The sequence below is a fragment of the Perca flavescens genome, chromosome 12 (genome assembly GCF_004354835.1).
Source record: "Perca flavescens isolate YP-PL-M2 chromosome 12, PFLA_1.0, whole genome shotgun sequence".
Taxonomy (NCBI): domain Eukaryota; kingdom Metazoa; phylum Chordata; class Actinopteri; order Perciformes; family Percidae; genus Perca; species Perca flavescens.
This window is the reverse complement of record NC_041342.1, coordinates 19,197,353-19,220,664: the sequence shown is the minus strand read 5'-3', so window position 1 is coordinate 19,220,664 and position 23,312 is coordinate 19,197,353. Positions and strand designations below refer to the sequence as shown.

At 39.7% G+C, this 23,312-nt stretch overlaps 2 protein-coding genes across 4 annotated transcripts in view; one reads left to right on the top strand and one right to left on the bottom strand.

Annotated features, from left to right (window-relative positions):
- Positions 1-7,205, top strand: part of arhgef18a (rho/rac guanine nucleotide exchange factor (GEF) 18a) — a 22,988-nt gene extending 15,783 nt beyond the window's left edge. For both annotated transcript variants that reach the window (XM_028594048.1, XM_028594049.1), the window contains 11 exons: positions 1-84; positions 613-668; positions 1,403-1,582; positions 1,853-1,990; positions 2,621-2,709; positions 2,799-2,861; positions 2,997-3,044; positions 3,254-3,733; positions 4,086-4,395; positions 4,723-4,827; positions 6,000-7,205. The exon at positions 1-84 is cut by the window's left edge and continues 98 nt beyond it. In XM_028594048.1, the coding sequence (XP_028449849.1) occupies positions 1-84; positions 613-668; positions 1,403-1,582; positions 1,853-1,990; positions 2,621-2,709; positions 2,799-2,861; positions 2,997-3,044; positions 3,254-3,733; positions 4,086-4,395; positions 4,723-4,827; positions 6,000-6,187 (1,741 nt within the window). In that variant the 3' untranslated portion in view covers positions 6,188-7,205. The remainder of the gene's footprint in view (positions 85-612; positions 669-1,402; positions 1,583-1,852; positions 1,991-2,620; positions 2,710-2,798; positions 2,862-2,996; positions 3,045-3,253; positions 3,734-4,085; positions 4,396-4,722; positions 4,828-5,999) is intronic.
- A 1,371-nt stretch (positions 7,206-8,576) lies between these two features.
- On the bottom strand, positions 8,577-22,134 carry sppl2 (signal peptide peptidase-like 2). 2 transcript variants are annotated; one of them, XM_028593525.1, is made up of 16 exons: positions 22,014-22,134; positions 20,356-20,472; positions 19,503-19,685; positions 19,288-19,377; positions 18,873-19,012; positions 17,687-17,829; positions 16,226-16,322; positions 15,749-15,865; positions 15,273-15,354; positions 15,038-15,112; positions 14,879-14,941; positions 14,652-14,751; positions 12,964-13,041; positions 11,990-12,150; positions 11,698-11,738; positions 11,097-11,159 (listed from the first exon to the last, which is right to left on the bottom strand). In XM_028593525.1, exons 1-16 carry the CDS (start codon positions 22,059-22,061, stop codon positions 11,150-11,152), a joined length of 1,545 nt encoding a protein of 514 aa, XP_028449326.1. In that variant the 5' UTR covers positions 22,062-22,134; the 3' UTR covers positions 11,097-11,149. The 2 variants fall into 2 exon arrangements, with proteins under 2 accessions (XP_028449325.1, XP_028449326.1); XM_028593524.1 differs by lacking the exon at positions 11,698-11,738 and having other exon boundaries at positions 8,577-11,159.
- Positions 22,135-23,312: the final 1,178 nt, after the last annotated feature.

Genomic DNA, 23,312 nt, shown 5'->3' with positions numbered 1-23,312 from the left:
CATGCCAGAGATGTACGAGATCCACACACGCTCCATAGAGGAACGCATCACGTGGACGAGGCTGATACGGGAAGCTGTGAACAAGTAAGCTGAAAAGAACTTCTAGAAGGAGAGCCAGATGAGTTTTATTGAAAAGAGCATCATTTTATTACAACTCTACGAATGTTTCATAGAATAGTTGCAACAGTCTGTTAATAGCATTGATGAGCACTGATGATAGTAAAAGACTGAAATGTGACTGAAATAAGAGCATCATAATTTAGTTCTGTTTGAGGGCAGTACATACTTCAAATAGTAATCAATCAAATTCCTGTTGCCTTATCAGTAGTACATTACTTGACTTGAAGGTGATCAACTGAAAATATCAGTGGATTTCTAAAATGTAAAGGATTCATGTCATCTAAAATTTAGCCTAAAAGACCAAACAACATTTCCATCCTCCCATTATGAGATGATTAAAAAAATGAGCACTATAAAGAGAACATTTTGTATGGAAAAGATTATATATATATAAAAAAAAAAAAAAAATAACTGGTCAGAATAAAAAATAAAAATGCATGTCTTTGAAATATGACATAAAATACAATACTGAGTAAGATGTCTGTGATTCAGCTATCCTGAAGAAGAACAGTACCGTGAACTGACTGCGAAACTGCAACAATTTCAAGGTAAGACAGCCAGCAGTACACAAGATTTTAGAATGTGAAGAGATTTGTTTATTAGACACATTCAGTGTTCATTTTAGTTATATGTTCAACCAAATAAATATCCAGGTGTGCCCAAATGTTCTGTCTACATGTGCTTAGCGAACGGCTCACTAGTGTGCCTGTATCACAGAAAATCAAATACGGCTCAGCTTAAAGGTCTCAAAATGTTTTAAAGTATTTGAGTAAAGGTTGGATTGTGTAAGCAAAAAACCTTGTTGTTTGATGTTCCTAAAGGAAAAGAAGAGGTTGTCCACACACTGAAATCTGCAATCTTTCAAAAGAAGTTGCTCTATCTGATGAAGACCTTGTAGATTAAAATGTTGCATCATTATTTTTTGGGGGGAGTTTGTAAATTTCAGTATGCAAACATCTTTTTCTTTGAATGCCGTTTTTGTCTCAGAAACTTTACGGCAAGAGAGCATGATCCTATTTAGATATATTTCCAGTCAATTTTCGTGCACTATGTAAAGCGGGAATCAGTGAAAAGGGTCAGCCATGCTTAGTCAACCTGCCCTTATTTGAAGTAAGTTTAAAATATCACAAGTACACAAGACTTTCAGTCCCTGGCAGCGTTGTAACCATAACCTAACTATTTATTCTTCCACTGCCCCACAGGAGGGACTATCCAATCAATTTATTTCATTTTCACTGCATTTATTAGACAAACATGTTTGTGTTATACTGTTGCTCTTTAGATATTCTAAAGGTAAGGGATGACCAGATAAAGCAAATGCTGACCGAGAAGCAGCAGATCTTTGCTGCTCTCTACGAGACGACGACGGAGCAAGAAACCCCCCACAAAGGGCTGCTGCTCCGAGGAGATGCCACTGACCTCCAGCAGGGGGCGACACTGCTCAGAGGAGCCATCGATGAGGGTAAGAGCTGAGCTGACAACATCCGTTCCTACACAGTTTTGTGACTCAAGTCACGTGGTTGGAATAATGAGACCGTATTCAGTATCGGTTATTTCTGCGTGAATTGGTGTCATGCCATAACAGTCAATATTTGAATTCTGGAGATATGCACAGAAGTAAAGGTGAAATATACTCCGCTCTGTTTTCCCATAAAGCCAAGTCATGACTCTGAGAGCACTGATGAAGTTTTTTAAGGAGGAGATTAAGGAATTGTTTTTTCTTTGTCTGCAGTGGAAAACCTGCAGACCCTGCTCTTCTCATGGATAAGAGACCCAAACCTTTTGGATGAGGGTAAGATGCAGGGGGGCCTCGGGAGGGCTGAGACCTTTGGAGTGGCTGATGGTAACTCAGGTGCAAATGCCATGAAAGGTAAGCTGACCCAAAACTAACCTAGTGGTGACATTACCTCTTTTTATGCGTGTTATTGTTTGTGTGACAGCGAAGACAGTTAAATGAATTGCAGTAAAACATTGCTGATAAATTTAAATATGGGCTAACAAACATATGTGTTTATATACTTATTTATTAATGTGCAACTTGTAGAATCTATGTCAAGACATTTTGACATTTTAATAGAGGTGGTCAGGAACTCTTAAATGGTACATAAGGGAAGTGTGTGTGTGTGTGTGTGTGTGTGTGTGTGTGTGTGTGTGTGTGTGTGTGTGTGTGTGTGTGTGTGTGTGTGTGTGTGTGTGTGTGTGTGTGTGTGTGTGTGTGTGTGTGTGTGTGTGTGTGTGTGTGTGTGTGTGTGTGTGTGTGTGTGTGTGTGTGTGTGTGTGTGTGTGTGTGTGTGTGTGTGTGTGTGTGTGTGTGTGTGTGTGTGTGTGTGTGTGTGTGTGTGTGTGTGTGTGTAAAATTTCCGAGCTGAAAAACAAGCTAGTAACTGCTGCCGTTTGTACCTGTACAATAAATATTCTTTACCATCAGAAAGTATAGGTCACTCTACTCCTATTGAATGTGAAGTTATTGACTTTGGATGTGTATTATTTCATTTTTCAGATGGAGATGCAGGTGGCAGCGAGGGTAGTCCCTCCACTAGGGACCCTCAGCTCCAGGAAAGTTACAGCTCTGAGAGCCTGGAACAGTTGGTGAGTGAGACCGATATAAAGGATCTTATCCTTACCTCCATCTGGTGATAAAACATGAAGTATTTACATTTGTGCTATTTTACTATAAGGCTGATGACAACACACAGATGCCAGACTACAGTTTAACCTCCGCTCATTTCCCTGAGGTGGAGGTAACTTCTTCTAATACTTATACTTATTATTTTCCTTTTTTTTTTTTTTTTTTTTTTTCCTATATTCATTTTAACAGAAATATTGATATCTGTCACTGTAAGTCTTTTGGTTTGCATTATTATTTTTCTCTGTAGGTTTGTGACAGGGTGATACTGCTCGCACAGAGGCTGTACAGCTTGGAAGTAAGACATTGTGAATTGCTCTCAAGTATACATTGTATTCAGCAGGCACCTAATTTCTACAATGTTTTGCTGTTTGCTATATTTGCGACGCTGAATGTGTGCTTTATGAAAAGAATGCGATCCGTTTTCTACCATAATAATACATTTGTGTTTTCCTATAGTAGATTTCATGTTTCAGTGTCATGTTTCTTTCAATTTGTCCCTGGCAGGCAATCATCACCCAGCAGGACAGCCAGATTGAGCTGCAGCATGCTTTTCAGACAAAGAGCAAGCAGCCCGCTCGTCATTACAGCAGTGTGCTGCTCGAGCAGGAGAAGCAGCGCAACTTGGAGAAGCAAAAGGAGGAACTTGCCAGCTTGCACAAGCTGCAGGCCCAGTTTCAAGAGGAGCAGCAGCGCTGGGAGAAGGAGAGGGAGCGGCAGAGGATACAGATTGAGACTCTGGAGGCTCAGCTGCAACAGAGGGAGGAGGACTGCCGAGAGAGGGAGGAGAAGCTCAATGAAGAGAATGCTGAGCTGGAGAGGTTGAAGGACGACTATCAGCAAGATCTGGAGAGGCTGAGGGAATCCACACAATTGGTAGACAAGAACAAGGAGCGTCTGAATCAGGAGAGGGAGCGCCTAGAGCAGCTGCAGGAGAAAATAAAGAAGTACATCCCAGTACACGCCAACTATGATGATCCTACACAAGTGAGGAATAGGATGAGAATCTGATTGTGTATTCATCTGTCCATCACAAAGTATAATCTAGTCAGGGAACATTAAGTCTGCAAAGTTTATATAACAAAGGTGGTTTTAAGTCTTTTGAAACAAGATAATCAGAACTAAATAGATCCTTGCTTTAACGCTGACACTTTTGATGAGGAACTCAACAATGGCGTTGACTTACAGCACATTTAAAAAATATAATTTAAATATTTAAAGCAAAAATGCAAAAAACAGCACGAGTTGACCTTCACAGGTAGAAGTCAAAGGGGAGATCAGTTAATATATCTCCCTGAAATAACGGAGTTTGAGTTATGCATTTCCTCTTTCTCCCCAGCGCTGGACTCTTTCCAGTTACCAGTCGTTTAGGGGAAGCATAGTAAATGGAGGTGGGACCTTGGATCGAAAGCACCACATCTTGCCCACCAACTCCAACTCCATGGAAACTCCTCCAAAGGTTCCACCGCGCAGGGAGAGCATCAATCCTCTGCCAGCCAAGCCCGAGCTGCCAGTCCACCTGATCAGCACCACCAACCAGGTGCACAAACCTGCCGCCGTGCAACAGAAGATCCCCACCAAGCTGGCTGCTCAGTCCAAGGGAAAGGAGAAAAAGAAGAAAGGGTCCCACCAGAGAACGCACAGTGCAGGTCAGGATACAGTTTAGTTTTAAATCTTTGTGTACTTTCTTTCTCAAAGAGTTTTTAAAACTGGTGCTGCATGCATTTACAATAGAGGAGGCTTCAGAAAAGAAATGAGCAGATGTTCATTGTCTTTGGACAGAGAAACATTTGCAGATGGTGACCACAATTGCTTGAAACATTTAGCTGCAGCTGAACTTTTAGAAAACATTGTTCATCAGCAGCGGGCCAGCTGGTAGATAACAAGCTCCATCAGCTGTCAGATTCAAATGTCTTAAAGATTTGGTTAGTGTGTCAACCCTGACCACCCCCCCCTGCCTGTCTTTCTACATCCAGCTGGTATAGACGTGAACCAGGTGCTGCCCATCCGAGTGACCGGCAAAGAAGGAGGCAGTCTGAGAGCCAAAAGGAACGGCAGTCCCCAAAGAATCTACCTGTCAGGTACAGACAAAGAATTGGCTTCTCACTGAGTTAGTCTGTTATAAAGACATCACCCCTACATATAATCACATTTGTTCCCACATCATGGGATATCCAGACTTGATTTGAATTGATAGTCTATCCATAAGTATCACCACCACCTGTGTTTAAAAAAACAAAACAAAAAAACGCAGACCACTTATCCCAATCAAGTGCAGATGGCAAAAGAAAAACCAAACAATATAAGCAATGTAGGTTGACTAAGGTCTTGGATAACCCTAAACTTGAGTGTTATTGGTTGTAGTTCTAATAATCTGTTGTTTATTGGTAGAATAATTAACTCTGTATTTATTTTTTTTTATATATATATATTTTATTTTAACTTTTTTAAACTTGTATTAACTCTTTTTAAAGACCTCGTCTGCGTTCATAGATGTTTAGAAATTTTAGTGTTACACAATTATTACATGTTACATATTGATTAATTATGGTATTTTAGCTAAAAGGTGATATAAGTGTGAAATGTAACACCTCAAAAACAAACAGCAACTTTGACAAGGATTCAAATTGCAACAGCTACTACTTTCTATGCCTGAAGGTGGCGACATCAACATGTGTAAACTGCTCCTGCTATTCCTTTCCCGTCCTGTATGTGGTGCAGGTTGTCATGTGTAGCACTGGTTAGTGACTGAGCTGCTCCCCCTTGTCAAAAACCTTTTCCTACTATGGCCACGCCAAGACCCGCCCTTTAATAGCAGCTCGATTGGTTGGCGTTAGGCATTGACCTTGAGTGGTTAAGGTTAGGATAGCCGATTGGTCAGGGGATAGGACCTGTACAAACCGCGTTACATTACCTTGCGGAAGCATGGACGCCTGGCCAATAGTAGTGTGTGTGAATGATATTGAAGGGCGGGTCTTGGCATGGCCATAGTAGGAAAAAATGTTTTGCCTCCCCCTTTGTGGAGAATCTGCAACCTGCCAAACATACTGTATGTAAAGAAGTACAAGCTGATTATGAAGGCCAAACAACAGGAATGAGTGGGGGGGAAAAAAAAGATATTTCTAATTTCTTTTTTTAAAGATGAGCCATTATCCATGGGGATTTCTGTTTATATGCTAAGCTATATGGGTATGAATTACTGTCCTTGCTGATACAGTAGCTTAATGTATTTAGTTTTTCATTGTCCCTTCAGGTGCCTTCAACCCACCAGGATCTATGCGCAGTATAAAAACGTCTCAGTCCTTTAGCACACACAAGAGGAGCAGCAACGAGTCTCCACCACCGCCAGCGCCTCCTCCTTTTCCCAAAGATGTTCTCAAAACAAGCACGCCGCCTTCTCCTGTTCCCAAAACAAGCAAAGAGAAGGAAATATTCCTTTAATCCTAAACCTGACTGGAGTTCGGATAAGGCCTTGTCCATCATAAAGACTTTTACACATGGAAAGACTGATGAAGCTTTTAAGACATTGGACATGACTTCATGACATCCACGTGTGTCCAGCATGAAGATATTTTATCACTAAAAACCAGCTGTCTAGCTTATCTATTCTGGGATGGCGGGGAGAGGAGCTCTGGCTTGTTTGGTTTAAAGAAATACAATCACAACAGTCCTGGGTGGCGCTGAGCCCCCCGGATGCAGCAACGGTGTCCTCGCAAAATAGCTAGCAGAGATAGCTGAAGGGGAGAACGCTGGATGTCGGGTTATATTCCAGCAATGTACATCCGTTGAGCCAGACTACATTCAGATTAGCTGAACATAAAAAAAGTAAAGAAATACTGCTGGACATGCTTTAGAAAGATATGTACATTTGTGTTAGTGGTTCAAAAAATGTAAAAAGCTTTTTGCACATTGGGAAAGATATTTTAAATTAAGATGTTGCGAAACCTTTCAATGCCAAAGTTCTTTTTTTTTTAATCATTTTTATTTTTAAATGAAAGTAGGTTGTCTTTAACTATTAGCACTCGTGTCTTAACTCCTAAGCTTTCTTTTTAATTTAATGAATGATAAATACGGTATGAGGAAGCTGTAGATTTACCAACTTTTACATGTTTTAAATCTGAGGTGCCAAGCACAAACGTTTTATTTCAGAATGAATCGGAGAACCGTGGAATTTTTACTGTGGTCATGCTCCTCAGTATGCCTTATAATTAAATCATAAATCAATAGGGTATGTGGAAGAATCTACAAGTTATTGTTTGTAAATACTATGGGCTGTTTTGTGCACTTCCTGACTGGAGACAGTGAGAGTCTACGACTCCGTATCAGCAGAGTTGTTTGAGTTTACAACCAGGCAGCTGCTGAAAGCATTTATGAGGATGTAAGCGAAATATTTGAGTGACATTCCCTGTTAAATAATGCTCAAGCATAATTACACAATAAACATTATGTTGATGATGGACCGCTGTCTCATTTTGGTTCCATTTAAAATGGTCTTCCAAATAGAATAAAATGGGCCTTTTGAGTGTGAGCGGACCGTCATGTCTGTGTTTGGGCAGAGTACTCATGGTGGCAACGATTCTTGTTTAAGTATTTTTTTAAAAACCGTCCTAGTTCTTTGACCACTGCGATATAAGTTATATTTTTAGGTAAAGTAGTAACATAATGTTGCTTTAAAGCATAGATTTATTGGAGGTAATGTCATTTGTTAGTGTGACAAACTTTCAACGGTGTTCCTGTAAGATAACTGCTAGTGCTCGCTGACTCCAGAGACTGAAGAAGAGTTTGGTTGTAACGTTGGTATATCCAGCATCCAGAAACACACATGGTGAAATAAAGAGCAGATGTATTAATTTCCAAATAGTTAAGCATATGTGATTTCTCTCTTATGCTACTGTCAGAAAATGTAGTAATCAAGTAGAGATGGCCCGATACCATTTTTTTGCTTCCCGATACCGATTCTGATACCTGAACTTGCATATCGGACGATGCAGAGTACCAATCCAATACCAGTGTGTCAAAAATGTTATTATGTTTTCACAACTGTATACTACTATCCCTGTATGGATGTGATATTATTTCTATCTTTGTTGTCTGTCTGGCTAAACAATGAAGGCCACAGAACTTTCTTTTATTCTCCAGTTTGACAGTCAGTTATAACAGGAAAAGAACAAAAATAAACTACTTTTAACGTAGATTTTCTTTAGGGCTTTATTACGTGGTATCTGATCGGTGCATAAACTCCAGTACTTCCCGATACCAGTGTTTTAGGCAGTAATGGAGCCGATACTGGTATTGTTATCGGAACATCTTTAGTAATCCGTAGCTTCAATTAAAAATACCTGCACAGACACTCAAAAACTCAGATTCAGGTTGAAGCTGAGGTTGAAAATCCAGGGAGGACGCTGATAGTGTAAAGGTTTTATTTCCACCAGGGCTACCAATAATAAATGCAGGCATACACGCTGCTGTACCCATCCCCTAAAAAGCATGTTAGGTAGTGATGTAGTATGACTCCCCTCTGAGTGACTGAGCTAGAGCAACAAAGAGGCTCTCTTTCAGACTGCTTTTCATTTCTGCAGTCTGAACAGCAGTTGACCTTTTTCACAGCTGGAGGGTGACAATGAAAATACACTCGGACTCAGAAACCAATGCAAGGGGCTGAATTATGTCCAGCATCGACATATTCAAAAAGGAACACCGATAGCATCGAGACTGACTGAATTAAGCTGTTGAGAAGTCTTTCAAGGGAATCCCAAACCTCTCAAAACCAATTAACTAAAGTTTTTAATCCAATGTAATATTGTGCAACAAAAGCAAAACACACCAAATGTCAATTACAATGTTTCTTTATTATATGTATTCCTCAACAGAGGCTTTGAAAACCACTTGGTGACAACAAACTATGCTGGTGAATGAATAATCTCACGTCCTGGAAAACATTGCTGTTGAATCAGCGAGAGCACATCCAGACAACTGAGTTGTTCTCGTTTCCCCTCTGACAAAATGTATTATTACCTTTGACCTCGACTTCTACACAGGAGTGTTGAATTTGGTAAATGGGCATCATAAATGAATGATGAGCAGATATATATCCATACTAGTTTACGGAGTGAAGTGACTGCCGGCCTCTGGTGTTTAAGATGAAACCCTCAGGTCAGAAATGGACTTTCAAAACAAAAGCAGGGTGAATATTAGATATATTGATACCTTGGTTTCCTTTTATTTATTTTTTAAAACCTTTTGAGTATATACATTAACATATACAGACATGAACCAACCACTTCTGTCAGCCCATGAATTCAAAAATATTGTGCAAATGCTTCGAACAAACTAATCCAGGTACATTGGTTAACACAACCTCTCGCTCGCTCAACTCGTACATTAAACTGTAGCACACCATCGTTTAGAGTTCAGTACTCGTAGCAACTTTTACACTTGACACATTCTACTTTAACTCCCAACATGGACATGATAACGCCAAAAACCAACTCTTTAGACAACATGAATAACTACCGAGGGGAGCAAAACAGCGATGCCAACGTTTTAACACCCGCACCACCAATAATGTACACAGTCTGCACTATAGGTTACACACTGGTTTTATATAAAGGGTAAAATCAAAATTATAGCATGCAAAACAAAATATACCAAACGTAAGATGAGAAAACATCAACAAATGCTTCAGTAAAAAAAAAAGAAAAAAAGTAATAGTTTTGGCTCAGTCAACAACCATAACACTACATTTTAAAGAAACTCTCCTGCCATTACTGCAGTACATTACATTGTGACACTGGTGTACTTTATAATGTAATGGAGGGATAAAGACTGCTATACTGGCTTGTTATGTAGTGTGTGTATTTGTGTGCTTTTGGGAAAAGCTTTTCAAGAATACTGGGACCTTTAAGGCCCTGTCACACCAGAAAGCAGCACAGGTAAATATTTGGTCCTCGAGGCTTGGTGACTACTTGCAGGGCTAGCTGGTAAACTACTGCTGCTGGTGAGCTACAGTAGTAGTAAGTAATTTATCCTTAAGCTTGTTTTTATTGTATCTATATTGGGCCATTAAATCCCCCTGGCATTGTGTTCTTGGGATAGTACACCACTTCATTTGATAAAAAACTACTGAGGGAAATAAGCATTTGATTCAAAATTCGTATTTGTACTGTCTAATAAATAATGGAAACCCTACAGTTATGAATCTGCGGGTTATCCAATTCTCTATTAATCCAATTGTTGGTCTTGTTTAAAAAAAAAAAAAAAAAAAAAAAGAAGATGCCAGTTGGGTGATGCCAGTTATAATTGCTTGCATGTTTATTTGGGACAATGCACATTAACATGAGCACCTGAGTCCAACATGGAAATGTGTCAAGATTTAGCCATACAGGCTAATTTTCATCTGCAGTTCCTGGCTGTCGTCTGTCGTGTTTTTTTTTTGATCAACAGTTCAAAACCCAAAGATACTCAGTTTATTTTCATGTACGAGACCGAAAAGCTTCACATTCTCATAATTGAGAAGCTGAAACCTACACATATTTGGCCTAAAAAATGGGTAAAACAATTATTTGATTATCAAAATAAATGCTGGTTAACTTTCTGTTGATCGACTACGACTAATAGCTGCTGCTCAATGTAACAGTCTGCAAACCCTGCCTCTTTTGTGGAGCATTTTATACTCCATCAGAGGAGGTTAATTGTAAGTGGATTGGATGGAGCAAGTTAAGTCATGGTGGCTCACCAAAGTATAGTGTAAAAAAATAAAAATAAATAGCGTGGATTTACATTGCCCCTGCGAACAAATCCGCTAATCGCAGTGATTCCATTGAAGTTAATTGATATTTTGCAGTTTTAAACACCGGTGTGACTGGGCCTTTAAAGCTGTTAAGGGCCTCAGCTTAGTGTTGTGGGAGTATTTAGTGTTCAACAGCTTGGGTAGCTTCCAGATTTGGCTTTTTGTTCCCTTTAGAGGTGGTACAGACCGATAATAGAAGGTGTTGGGGCTGCTGTGCAGGTTTTAATACTTGGTGTGTTTGTCAGTTTCAATGCCTCAACCTTGTGTGTCCAATCCTGGCGCCCCACAGAGCCAGCCATTCAGGAAGCAAAGATCTCCTCTGCTCTTCCACTCGCACCAAGTGCAAATAAACATCCATACTGAAAACGTCCATTGACTGAGACACAGTGTAGAAAAAGAAAAACTCAACAAGTAAAACATGAAGTGAAATGTAAAAATGCCATACTAGACGTCCTTTCAGTTTGATTTGTTTTCCTCTCCATCTTTCTCAGCTGGAGGCGTTTCCTGAGGCTGGAAGTGGGGTGACTCTTCTTCTGTGGTTTGCGGCTCCGGTTTAGTCAAGTGATCCTCTGTCTGAGGTGCTGCAGTTTGTGTACAGTTGATTGGTGATAGCACTATGGGAGCCTGCAGGGGACAAAAACAGTGTCTATATAAGATGGCTGAATTGTGTGGAGCAGAAAACTAAATGTAATGACAGACAGAATAGCCATAGATAGGACAAACAAAACCAAAGAATATACAGTCATTCCTCTGTCCACATGTAGATTTGAGGCTAAATGGACTGTTTTTGGTCATCACATCCATATTAAACCTCAATTCAAGGTGCATTGATGTTGTCAGAGGTATTCCTGTAGGCAGAGATACAAAGTCCCAGATATGCATAAAGAAAAAAGGGGAAGTGTATCAAAGAAAATTCCACATGGGTGAGTCCACTAAACCACACCGACAAGACATGCTAACTATTTAAGAAATAACACTATCACTATGAGCACCAGCAATTATAGCTTCAGTGGTTGTTAACCACTTGTCTATCACAGATGTGTGTACGCAGATAAATGAAAATAACCTCTATTCTTAAGGGAAAAACCACAAAAAAAGAATCGTAAGTAACATCAAGATGTTTTAATGGTAGAGTGTAAAGTAGCAAGCCCAGATGGAATACCTGCAGTGACATTCACAGACAGCTGAGCCCTCAGCAGCACACTAGAGCACAGACACAGTATAATAAAGGGCAAGGAGCAGCAATGAGAGGGAGGGGGAGGGAAGGGGAGGGAAGGGTGGACAGTAAAACAGAGAGGCAGTTGGAACGGATGGAATTATTTAAAGGGGTTACTCAACTTAAAATTCTACTTTACTTGCATGTTATTTTACACTAGGTTTTTTTTTTTTTTTTTTTTTTGTTGATTGTTTTTTTGTTCTTCGGCAGTAGACGGTCATATCAAACTGGTATTCACCACAAATCCACTTCCAGTCCAGAACTGGGGCAACTCCCTGCGCCACAGTGCTACAGTGAGACTGGTGAGCAGAGTGCAAGGCACCAGGTAGAGCAAGGCCGGCTGACCCATCTGCATGAAGGCCAGGGCCACGAAGGTGATCAGCAGGCCAATGCCGTAAGCTGACGAGAGCGAGAGAGAGACACACAGACACACAGACAAGGTCAATTTTTTTAAGGTCCAGCCAACATTTAAGGCTGTTTAATGCTTCTGCGTCAACTCCAGCTACAGCGTGACCCTTTCGGAGTTCTGCGTCGGGGTTGAACGCGTTTCTTTGCGTTGCGGTGCATTTCACCGGCAGAATACAAGGGGGGGTAGCAACGGCGTAGATTTTACGCAGAAGTATAAAACAGCCTTTAAGATAATGCAGGGTTTGACTCTAAAGACCCATTCAGACTGGATTTATGTCTCTAGGGGTGGTGGGGTGATTAACATTAGCTTCCTTGGTCAATGAATTTAATCCTGTTCAGTGTGTGTATGTGGGTAATTAGTAATAATAAATGAAGTGATAATTACAGCTGCGATTACTCATCCTTATATTTTAAAGTGGATCTCTTGAGTTTTTTTTCCCCCGTAGGAAGAGCTGGTTGTCCTACTTTCTTTTTCTTATTTATCAGCTCACTGTGAAATTTGACTTTTATGTGAAAATGGAGGACATCAAAAAATGTGTTTGCTAATCTGATGGACAGAAACATTTTACCACCCACATATAGGCCTATTTTGGAAACAATATTCCAACAAAAAAAGGTAAAAACCTTTAGGAGAGCTCATTAAATGGGCTGTTGTAATGTCAGTTACTGGTAGGAACTGGTTTTCTCTATTGGCTAGTCCGGCGGAATACAATCCCGTAATTTTACAATGGTTAAAATGTCGTCCAGAACGACGTAACATTTCCCCAATTACAACCCTCACTAGCCCCCTCCCCATGTACGTACCGATCGTACAGGCCACAAAGTAGATCCTGGAGGATTGTGTTAAAATGTCAAACCTGTGACAGTACGCCACCAGCAGACCTGACAGAAAAACAACAAAAAGTATCAATCAAAAAGAGAGTCAGCCGCTTTACATCATACTCGGGTGACCGACAAAATCGTATTATTTGAGTGACAAAAGTGTTTCCCTGCACTTTATAATACCAGGTCTTAACACTGGATATTCCCTAAAACCCCAGATAAGATGAATTAAATGTTTTACAAAGAAGTGGCAAAAAATACTTGAACTAAACCTTGAAAGTATATAGCATTACAAATGCTGCCATAAAAAGTGTGGGTGTTGAGTAGTTCTGTGTTTACATAGCTGGGTGACTGTGGTCATTGTTGGTTAAATCATTTTCTGGTTGTGACCACAAAAAAACCCACATGATGAGTGTTAGGGAAATTATGATACATACTTTCCCTCTTGTTATTTATTAAACTCGAAGACAGAACATGCATCTCTCTAACCAGATAAAGGGGACGCCATCGAGTCTGACCAGATAGAGGAGACAACATCTAAACTGACAAGATAGACAATTGACGACATCAAATTCTGTTATGATTGTATTTCACAAATAAATAAGCTACTGTTTGAGGCTTACATTAGTCACTTTCTGTACTTGTGCTGGGAGTACTGTAAACTGATTCTACTTGCAAGTAAACTAAACTTTATTATAACTTCAGTGGTCCCTGTCTATTCTTGATAATGTATTTATTCTAACAATGAGCTTTAATCAGGTTAAGCTCCTTGTGGTAGGATGACCAGTGGTGGAAGAAGAATTCAGATCCTTAACTTAAAGCTTTAGTGCTAAACTTTTTGATATTAATCAACGTCCGTTACATTCAAGCCATTGCCAAATGAGTTGCTACAAAGCTAATTAAGACTATTAGCTCCATACAACTCTCTCTGGATTTCTCAGTATGGCTATGTTGAGAAGATTGTGTCCTCCGGTGACTTTCCCGTGCAGAAACTCGAGTGAAGATAATTATCTCTTCTGAAGAGTCCATCGTGTTTTTTTCAATCCTCCGTGTCCTCCTTAGCTACTAGCAACTGTACAGAGGAGGGGTGGTGGGGGCGACAGTTTTGTTGTCATTACTTAGAATTCCTCATGGGGGCGACAGAAACTACTCACTATAGCTTTAAGTTAAACTGTTAATACCACATTGTAAAACTACTCTGTTACAAGTAAATGTCCAGCACTGAAAATGTTACTGAAGTAAAAGTATGTAAGCATCATCAGCGAAATGTTCATAAAGTATTAAAAGAAAAAGTGCTTAATGCAGAATTTTAGAAACCGTAAAGGATGAAAACAGTTTCTGTCAATCAACTAAGTGTTTCATCGTCTAATCATTTCAGCTGTACTTGTAGGCCTATATGTTGTTTAATCTACAATAAAACATTGTATTTTATAAACTACATGTGTTGAGTGCAAAAAATCTTAATTTGTAAAGTAACTAGTTACTAAAGCTGTCAGATTAATGTAGTGGAGTAAAAAGTACATTTCTGAAATTTAGTGGAGTAGAAGTAGAAAGTGGCATGAAAACAAAAGACTCAAGTAAAGTACAAGTACCTCAAATTTGTACTTAAGTACAGTACTTGAGTAAAAGTACTAAGTTACATTCCACCACTGAGGATGACAGTACATTACCTGGTACTAAGATATCACCAAAGCCCAGGAGAGAGAAGGGCCGATCGCAAAGAGCCAGAGGAGAGGAGTTTAACCTTGGCACTTTGAGCACCATTGGAAGCTGGAGGAAACACAAACACTAGTGTTACCATCTACTACTTTACCCATGAGCTAAGAGGGGCATTTGGAGTTGGAAGAGCAAACCCCACTCACCCAAAGGGAGTTGTGGAATTTGAAAACAAGCTCACCTTTTCATGCATGGAGGAGTCAGAGGGACCAGCTGCTACCTCCACCATTATACTTTCCCCACTCTGTGGAGAAAAGGCCGTGGGTAATCTAAGTATGACACACAGTAAACGAGGCCACAGACATTTGGATAGCCTTGGTTGAAAACAGTCTTAACATACCTTTGTAAAGAAGGGTGTAATAAATACGAAGAAAACATCATAGACAAAAAGGACCGACAGTAATAAGGTGCAAGCCTGCAGAGCCGAGACAGAAAAATACATCAGGTGAGTTTACAACTAACATAATCCAAACATGTATTATTCAAAACACAATTTAAAAAAAAAAAAAAAAAAAAAAAAAAAAAAAAAACACTTTCCACATTGTTATAGTTTATATTAAGGAGTGCTGACCCACCTTAAATGTGGGGAGTCTGACTGTTTTGAGCATGTAGAGACAGAAGGCGATCCCCAGGGCGTCCTGTAACACCCACGCCCACCTGGAACATGTATACAAGACAGTCAGCCAACACCACCACCACCACCATCATCATCATCATCATCATAATCATCTAATGTACCTACAACATGTTATCACGTACACACAGACAGAAAAATGCTACCATTATGTCACCTGACACACAACAAGCAATAGACACCCACAATGGAGTACATGTGCTCTTACAGTTCTCCTACAGTTGCAAATATCGTTTTTACATATAAATCAAATTAAATGTAGTGCATGTGCAGCCCAAATGATAACACTGTCTGTACACAGGCACCACAGTAACATGTAAACAACCTGTCCTGAAAAACAGATCTTTTGTTGAATGCACTAGCTGTTTTCTCTCTGTACATGTGGCTGAATTTGACACTTTTTCTCTTTGCACTTACTGGTCTTCATTGCGAAACACCATCCAGGTGATGCTGACACCAATGCAGAGGGCCAACAGCAGCAACATGCGGATCTGCGGCCGTTTGTGCAGGTATGGCAAGTTGTTCTCTGGGACCCTGTGGTCATAAGACATATAAGACACACAGTCTCTCACAACTGAGACATATATCAACAGTGTACAGGGTTTTTTCAGGCTAACCATTCCCTTGCAATATTTATATGGTTAAAATATAACTTGAGGCCCTATCGCTATCTTTAACCACATCATTTGAAGATATATATATATATATATATATATATATATATATATATATATATATATATATATATATATATATATATATATATATATATATATATATATATATATATATATATATATATATATATATGCAAGCTTACTAAACTTAAGTGATTGTATGGAGACTTTATGGGCAGCTAGCATTATGAAACCATATTGACATGACCGGCCTCACCTGCACTTGCAGAAAGGGAGTCTCCTGACAAACGGCCAGAGACAGCTGTAGAGGCCGACAGAGGAGGCCACACAGAAGATGGCTATGACCCAAATGGCTAAACAGTGAGGAAACAGGGGAGGCAGGCAGGAGATTAGGGCATATTATTATATAATATCCACTCATATTCTTCTAAGGAAATACACTTTTTTGGGGCTGTTTTGCTCTTTGAAAAAGTTAGTCCTTAAATATTTCAATAGTGGTTTCCCTGCTGTGTGTCCAGTATTAAATGTGCTAGGTGATCAAAGTTGCTAAGCAGTCTATCAGCAGGTGCCAGTTTAATCGATTTATTTATAGCCTGGAAGAATCTTGAGTTTTAGCTAATTGGAGGAATTATTAACTCACTTTGTTATCCAAGATTTGCTCAGATGGGCTTTTAAAGCTGAAGTGCGCAACTATTTTATATGAATGAACTTGACATTCAAGCAATTGCCAAATGAGTTGATACGAAGCTAATTAAGCCTATCAGCTCCACAAAACGCTCTCTGTATTTCTCAGTATGGCTATGTTTACAAAAGGGTGTAGTCTGGCGACATTTGCGTGCAGAAGCTCGAGCGATGAGTTTAACATCACCGCTGAGAAAGGACAACAGCAGCGTTCAGCTTTGGAGACAAAGAGGACAAAAAAATTACAAGATAATTACCTTTTCTGAAGAGTCCATCATGTTTGTTTTTTTAATCCTCCGTGTCCTCCTTGATTTGACGGTATAAACGCTACTAGCAACTGTGTGGGGGGGGGGGGGGTGGTGTGCGATCACCAAAGGCTTGTGTCATGTGGATGCGCCGATAGTGTTGTTGTCATTACTTAGAATCCGTAATGGGGGCTACAGAAACTACGATACTATAACTTTAACCAGAAATTCGTCTGATTATACATCCTGCTTCTTAGCTACTGAAAACCATATTTATATACATATATGGGCAGTGATGACGCGCTAATTTTCAAAAACCCTACAACTAAGTAAACTATGATTTAAAGGAGGCATGTAGTTACCAAATAAACCGCAATTTTGCAACTGCTTTCCTTCTTACTCTAAATTTATTTTAGTTTCAGGGGACGACATAAATATAAATTTGACAGTGTTTCCAAAGAGACCAATTTATCTAGTTTAAAATTAGAAGAAAAGACAAATGACAGCCTACTAAGTGGAGTGCTTATGTAACTGGGTGTCAGATGCTACACGGATGTCTCAATCAAAGTTAACAAGGAAGCCTGCGAGATGCGGTTGAAAGCTCAGAAAAAGCTAGCAAGTAGTCATTGAGTTGAGATTATTTGTCAAACAAGGAAAAAACTGTCGACCACATTCTTTCATTTTCTTCTTTTTTTAACAAAATGTGAACGAGTATCTTTGATCAGCATATTGAGAGTTATATTATGTGTGCTCGGGTCATTGAAGTGTGAGTGTATCTGTCGGCATCGTACCCAGACTATCATAGAAGAAGTAGAGTAGCACTAGCATGCTGCAGCACATGACCACGAACACACAGGTCATGATGGGGGTGACATCTACGGTCTCCTCGTCCTGCTTCTCCGCACCGTCGTCCCGCTTGTGCTTCATGTAGCGTCTGCGAGAGGAGGAACGGAATTTAGAGATGCATGCTGACCTGAGGAGGCTTGTTTGGGATGCTCATAACTCGAGAGACTAATGATGTGTACTTATGCACATTCATCTGCTTGTGCCAGCTTATTAAGCAACATAGGCTAGGGCAATGCAGTTAGTCAGCCTCTTGGGCTTTGTCCTTCACTTGTTTTATTTATTTAGAACAGTATTCACTGATGGTTGTTGACTTGCCAAAGCAGCCAGGATGATCATCCCACCAGCCACAGTCAATATTTACCATCATTTGGCTGGCTGGGACTCACTTCCTTCCAGAGTTTAAAACACACACTCATATTACAAAATGTTTTTTTTTGCCAGCGGTCCTGTGCGTCAGAGACCCCCTATGACTGTGCCCCCAGTCACCTTGGCAAGTCCGTCAGGAAGGACTGACACGGATTGGCTCAAGCCGATGAGTCATTCCTACAGCCTCAAATAAACAACACTGTAGCCCTTTAGTGGAGTTGCAGCAATACATTGCAGACTGCTTGGTATGAGACAAATACACATACATCACTGAGAGCAAAGACTGAGCAATCTTTTGCTTCTAGTTCTTTGCCAAGAAAATTGACTAATTTCGCCTTAAGATGACTCCCTTGATAAATTAACTTTGATTTAAATTTAGCAGTCGGGACTAAAAGCACGGTAAGCACAGCCACAAGGAAACTTTGTGTCCTGTAATAATGTAATGTAGTGGAAAGTACAAAGTCAGGTAAACTGTAGATCACAAGCAGCAGCATCATCATCATTGACCATCAACTACCATTTTTGTCCCTTAAAAGACTTAAACTACTTTTGGATTTCCGGGTTTGATTAAAAACATTCATTTAACCCTGAAAGGGGGTATCCTCTATTCTGAAAGTAAAAAGCTTGAATTAATTTTTCCTCCAGTACATCACTGCCTGTGTTATTTATATATATATATTGTAACACTCAAACCCATAGAAGCATTCGAAATCATGGAGTGATGACCCACATTAAATGTCAGTTTCCTCTATCGGGTCCACTTACTTCTTGCGGTCTCTGCTGCCAGCCCAGTAACCTCCAATGGCAACAGTTCCTACTGCCATCAAAAAGATGATCACCATGTTGTAGTCCAACACTGGCTCATTGGGTGCGTACATGGCGACCAGTCTTCCTTTACCAAAGGTCTGCAGCAGTTGGAAACAACATTACGTTAAGGCTGACGAATTTGTTAAATCAGGACATACTTCTCCCCTGTAGATTCTCATCAAACATGCATTATTTTACATTTGGCAAAAATATATTTTGTATTTTTGCTTCTCTACTACACCATACTCCAAAGTGAAATACTGTATATACACATCTGTCTCTGCTGTAAGGCTGTAAAATCGGTAGAACCCCACAGGTAGCTGGAGGTTTGTTTGTCTACTGTTTTGATGGCTAGTAGTAAATGGCCTCTCACCTTGCCTATGTCCAGCATATCAGAGTAGCTGAGCAGTGCTACAGGAATGTCAATCTCCTCATACTGAGTCTTGTTTCCTGCTGGTGGTGTCTGTAATTTCAAGACAAAACAAAAGAAATGTGCATTTCTGTTTTCTGAAGTGCCAAAATCAACTTAATCTTTATGCAGGATGAAGACAAGCAACAGCCTTAACAAATAGTTATAAGCAGGGTTACCAGTCTGTCCTTGCTGACGATGAGAAGGCCCTTGGCGCCGTTAATCTGGGCCAGTCGGACCTTTTCATAGAAAGTGCAGTTGCCTCTCATCACCATGGGGATGCGATTTGGGAAGCCTCCCTCCGGGACGTCGGAGGGCAAGCACAGGACCGATGTTGTCAGGTCATAGATCTGAAGACGTGACTTCAAGACAAAAGGTTTGCAATGTTGACTAGAGCTGGAGGACATTCTGTTATGGTTCAACACTCTCTTATTATGAAGAAAAAATAGCACAGCATTTATTTGATGTTTATATATTAATAGGCTGGATATAATTGTTCTTTAAAAACGCTTCTTAAATCAGTGAAAATGAGCTGGATCATATCTGTTGCTAAGAGACTGGAGTCCATAGAGCTGCAGTCTGATCCTAATAATGGATGTATGAAACTATCTCTGCATTTAAAAAAAAACAACCTTGTGCTAAAGACTTGCACAAGACTGTTTTAGTTTTCTTTCTTTTTTTCTAATGATACAATAACATCCAAAAATGAAATCCTTCATGCATTTATTTCCTCCACAGCGGATTACTGCAACTCATTATATTCTGATATCTGTCAAAAAGATCTCTAACATTTGCAGTTGGTTCATAAAGCAGCTGCCAGAGTCCAACAGGCACTGTAGAGTGGAGGAGATCAGATTTCAGCATCCCGTACGAGGCTTCCTGAAATATTTTATTGATCACCTACATATAAGGATGTATACTGGAGTGTATCCGCACTGTTCTATGTGTCTGTGAAGCACTCTGTAAATAATTTCTTGTGTGCGTCATTATTATCATTGCTTACACCTCTTGTTCCTCACTTGTGTGACTTACTGCTTTATTGAGGTCCTGAGGTAGACGTGCCCATTGTGAGTTAAAGAATATGCAGTAATCCTTTCCATTGCTCTTGCCCTTGTCACTGAAATGAGCCATGCCGTACTCTCCCACCACCTGTCAACATGACAACAAGGTCTGCATCACTCCACATGTCCATGAAATGTTTGTAACTTAGATTTTTGGATAATAGACTTGAACATTCCAGCTACAGATGATGTGTTGTTGCCGTTTTCACCAGAAATCCCGTAACAAGGTAACCGTCAAAAGTATTGCTGAATGTATAATGTGTATTTATAAACACTCCGGTCAACAGTACAGCTGTGGAGTGCTGCTCTGCAAACACATGTGCAATAGAGTAGCCTTTTGTAAACAACAGAGCCTGCTTATGGTCAAACTAATGATACTTTCAAGTTGAGGGATTTTGTTGTTATCTCCATTTAATTAATTTTTTTTAAATTAGCCATAATATATACACTAAGAGGCGACAGGTCATGTAAGTCATGTAGGGACCCCACCTGCTGGCAGCATAAAAAGTGTGGTTTTACTGGTAGTGAGTAACTTTTAAAACTTAATATAATTAAACAACAATGTGCATGCACAAAGCCTTTGGCAATGAAAGTGATGGCGCAAAGGGTGATCGACAGGGGCGGAGCTATATGATGTAAACATTCGGGGTTCAGCCAAAACTTAGGGGGGCCCGAAGGCGTTACCAGTAACATTTTAACAGCAATTTAAGGAGAAGGTATGTGACCAGTCGAATTATCACCGGTGTTAAACTATGTGGTAAATGTACAATGGCTCATTATGAAATTGTTTTTCCCACCTAAAACTACACTGTGTATTAGTATATACACTGTAGAATGAGGTGCTGTTGACTTGTAGAATTGAGTCTATCCTAACTGATATAAATGGGGTTGTCAAAATACTATGAACACTCAGCATCACAAACTACAGCATCCAAAGTTATAATAAAGTTGAATCAACAACATAAACAGTTAAAGACAAAAGGAACATTTAATAGAGAATTGTTGCAGTGTTGTATTAGACTGCATTAGTTTTAGCCAGGTGTATCTGAACTAAGATAATGGTCTGGTACTTGTCAAACCTTGACCTGAGTGCCTGATTTAGAAAACCTTGTTTTATATATGGCCTACATATTTGTAATAACAAAGAATATATGTCTAATGTTACAGACCATAGAATAACATTACTTTAACTCAGCGGGTAAAAGAACTGTTATTTTTTTATATTTTAGGCAGGGACATTATAATCACCTGAGAAATATTTTAAGTTTCAGACGCGTCCCCACAAATTTCTAACTGACGTTATAGTGTTATAGTGAGTTATTATAGCTAACATTTCCCGATCCCATGTCTGCTAATCGCTACTAAAATGCAGTCTATCATAAAACATTGTAGTGGTTTCGATGATGCGGTGAATCAGCAATAATCTTCGTTTTTGTTACATCAAAATGTGAGTGATGTGCGGGTTTCTAGGGCCCACAGTGATCTCCGCAAGCTAACGGTCATAGCATCTAAGCTAATACTCCGGAACACGGCTGGAAAAAACAATCTGTTTTTGTTAGCCACACGTCACAATGCGTAATAAACGCACAGATAAATAGCTTTTGGAGAAATAGACTCGGTCTCTCTCACCTTCTGGATGAGAAAAGCGGTCCAAATCAGTGTTTCAGGGACCCTCATGATGCCTAGCTTGCTGTTTCCCCCATCAACCAACCAACCAACCAACCAAGATTTCGTCTCTCCGGCCCCTCACCCGAGCCCCCACCAGCTGTTCTAACAAGTCACGCCCGTTTTGCTTTGCAGGGTTTTCAATTGGCTGTCACCGTCACGACAGCGAGCGAACATGTCCCTGATTGGTTTAAATAAAAGCCAGTCCAAAATAAAAAAATAAGTATAATATAATATAGCCTATACTGTCTATGTATAATAATCGGTGAAAACGTTACAAGAAGTAAGACGTTTAGTAAGCATGTTTAATCGGGTTGCGATAATTTAGGTAGAAGTAATACAGGCGTGGTTTAGCTTTTAAAGATGGAGAATAGTTCATAGGTGTAAAACATAAATTACAGATATATTATTATATATTTATTCCCAACTGCATTTTTAAAGAGCCACCAGACTGAATCACATTCAATATGTTTGAAATACTAATATAGATTATACAAGCAATATGTATAGCAAAACTTTAAAAACACAAAATATTACATTTTATAATACAATATAAAATGGGTTGGCAGTAGCTCAGTCAGTAGAGAGTTGGGTTGGGATAGCGGAGGGTCACTGGCTCAAGTCCCCATACACCAAAGTATGGAGGTGGACTGGTAGCCAGTTCCTCCTGGGCACTGCCAAGGTGCTCTTGAGTAAGGCACCCAACCCCCAACCCTTTCCATGGGCAGCTCCCTCACTCTGACATCTCTCCATTTAGTGCATGTAAAGGTACTGCATTGTAATTTCATTATTACAATTTACTTTTTTATTTTAACTATGTTTCTTTATTCTACATTATAAAAACAGAAGGCCTCATTAAAGATGTGGACTCTTGAAGTCAGACTTGAGCCAACAAGGCCTGCATGGCTGCAGCCATGGTTTCCATCCCTAACCCTGGATTTTCACTGTAATTATAGATTACTGGGCAGCCTCCAGTAAAACTGCTAATCGGGAACTTTTAAAAACAGCAATGTTGTAAGCAGTCTATGAGTTGTTCTGGCATTAACCAATCTAAATTTCAGAGCCAAATATTGTACTTTTTCCTCCACAACATTTATACAACATTTACCCGCTATTTTGCAGATTCAAATTAATAATATGAAGTATAATCAACGAATGTATTATGATGTATTGTTATGGATAAAGTTAAGAAATGATTGATCCCTTGGTGAAATTCTCAATACGTAGCATGTATAGAAAAACACTGTGCAACTGCTTTTACAC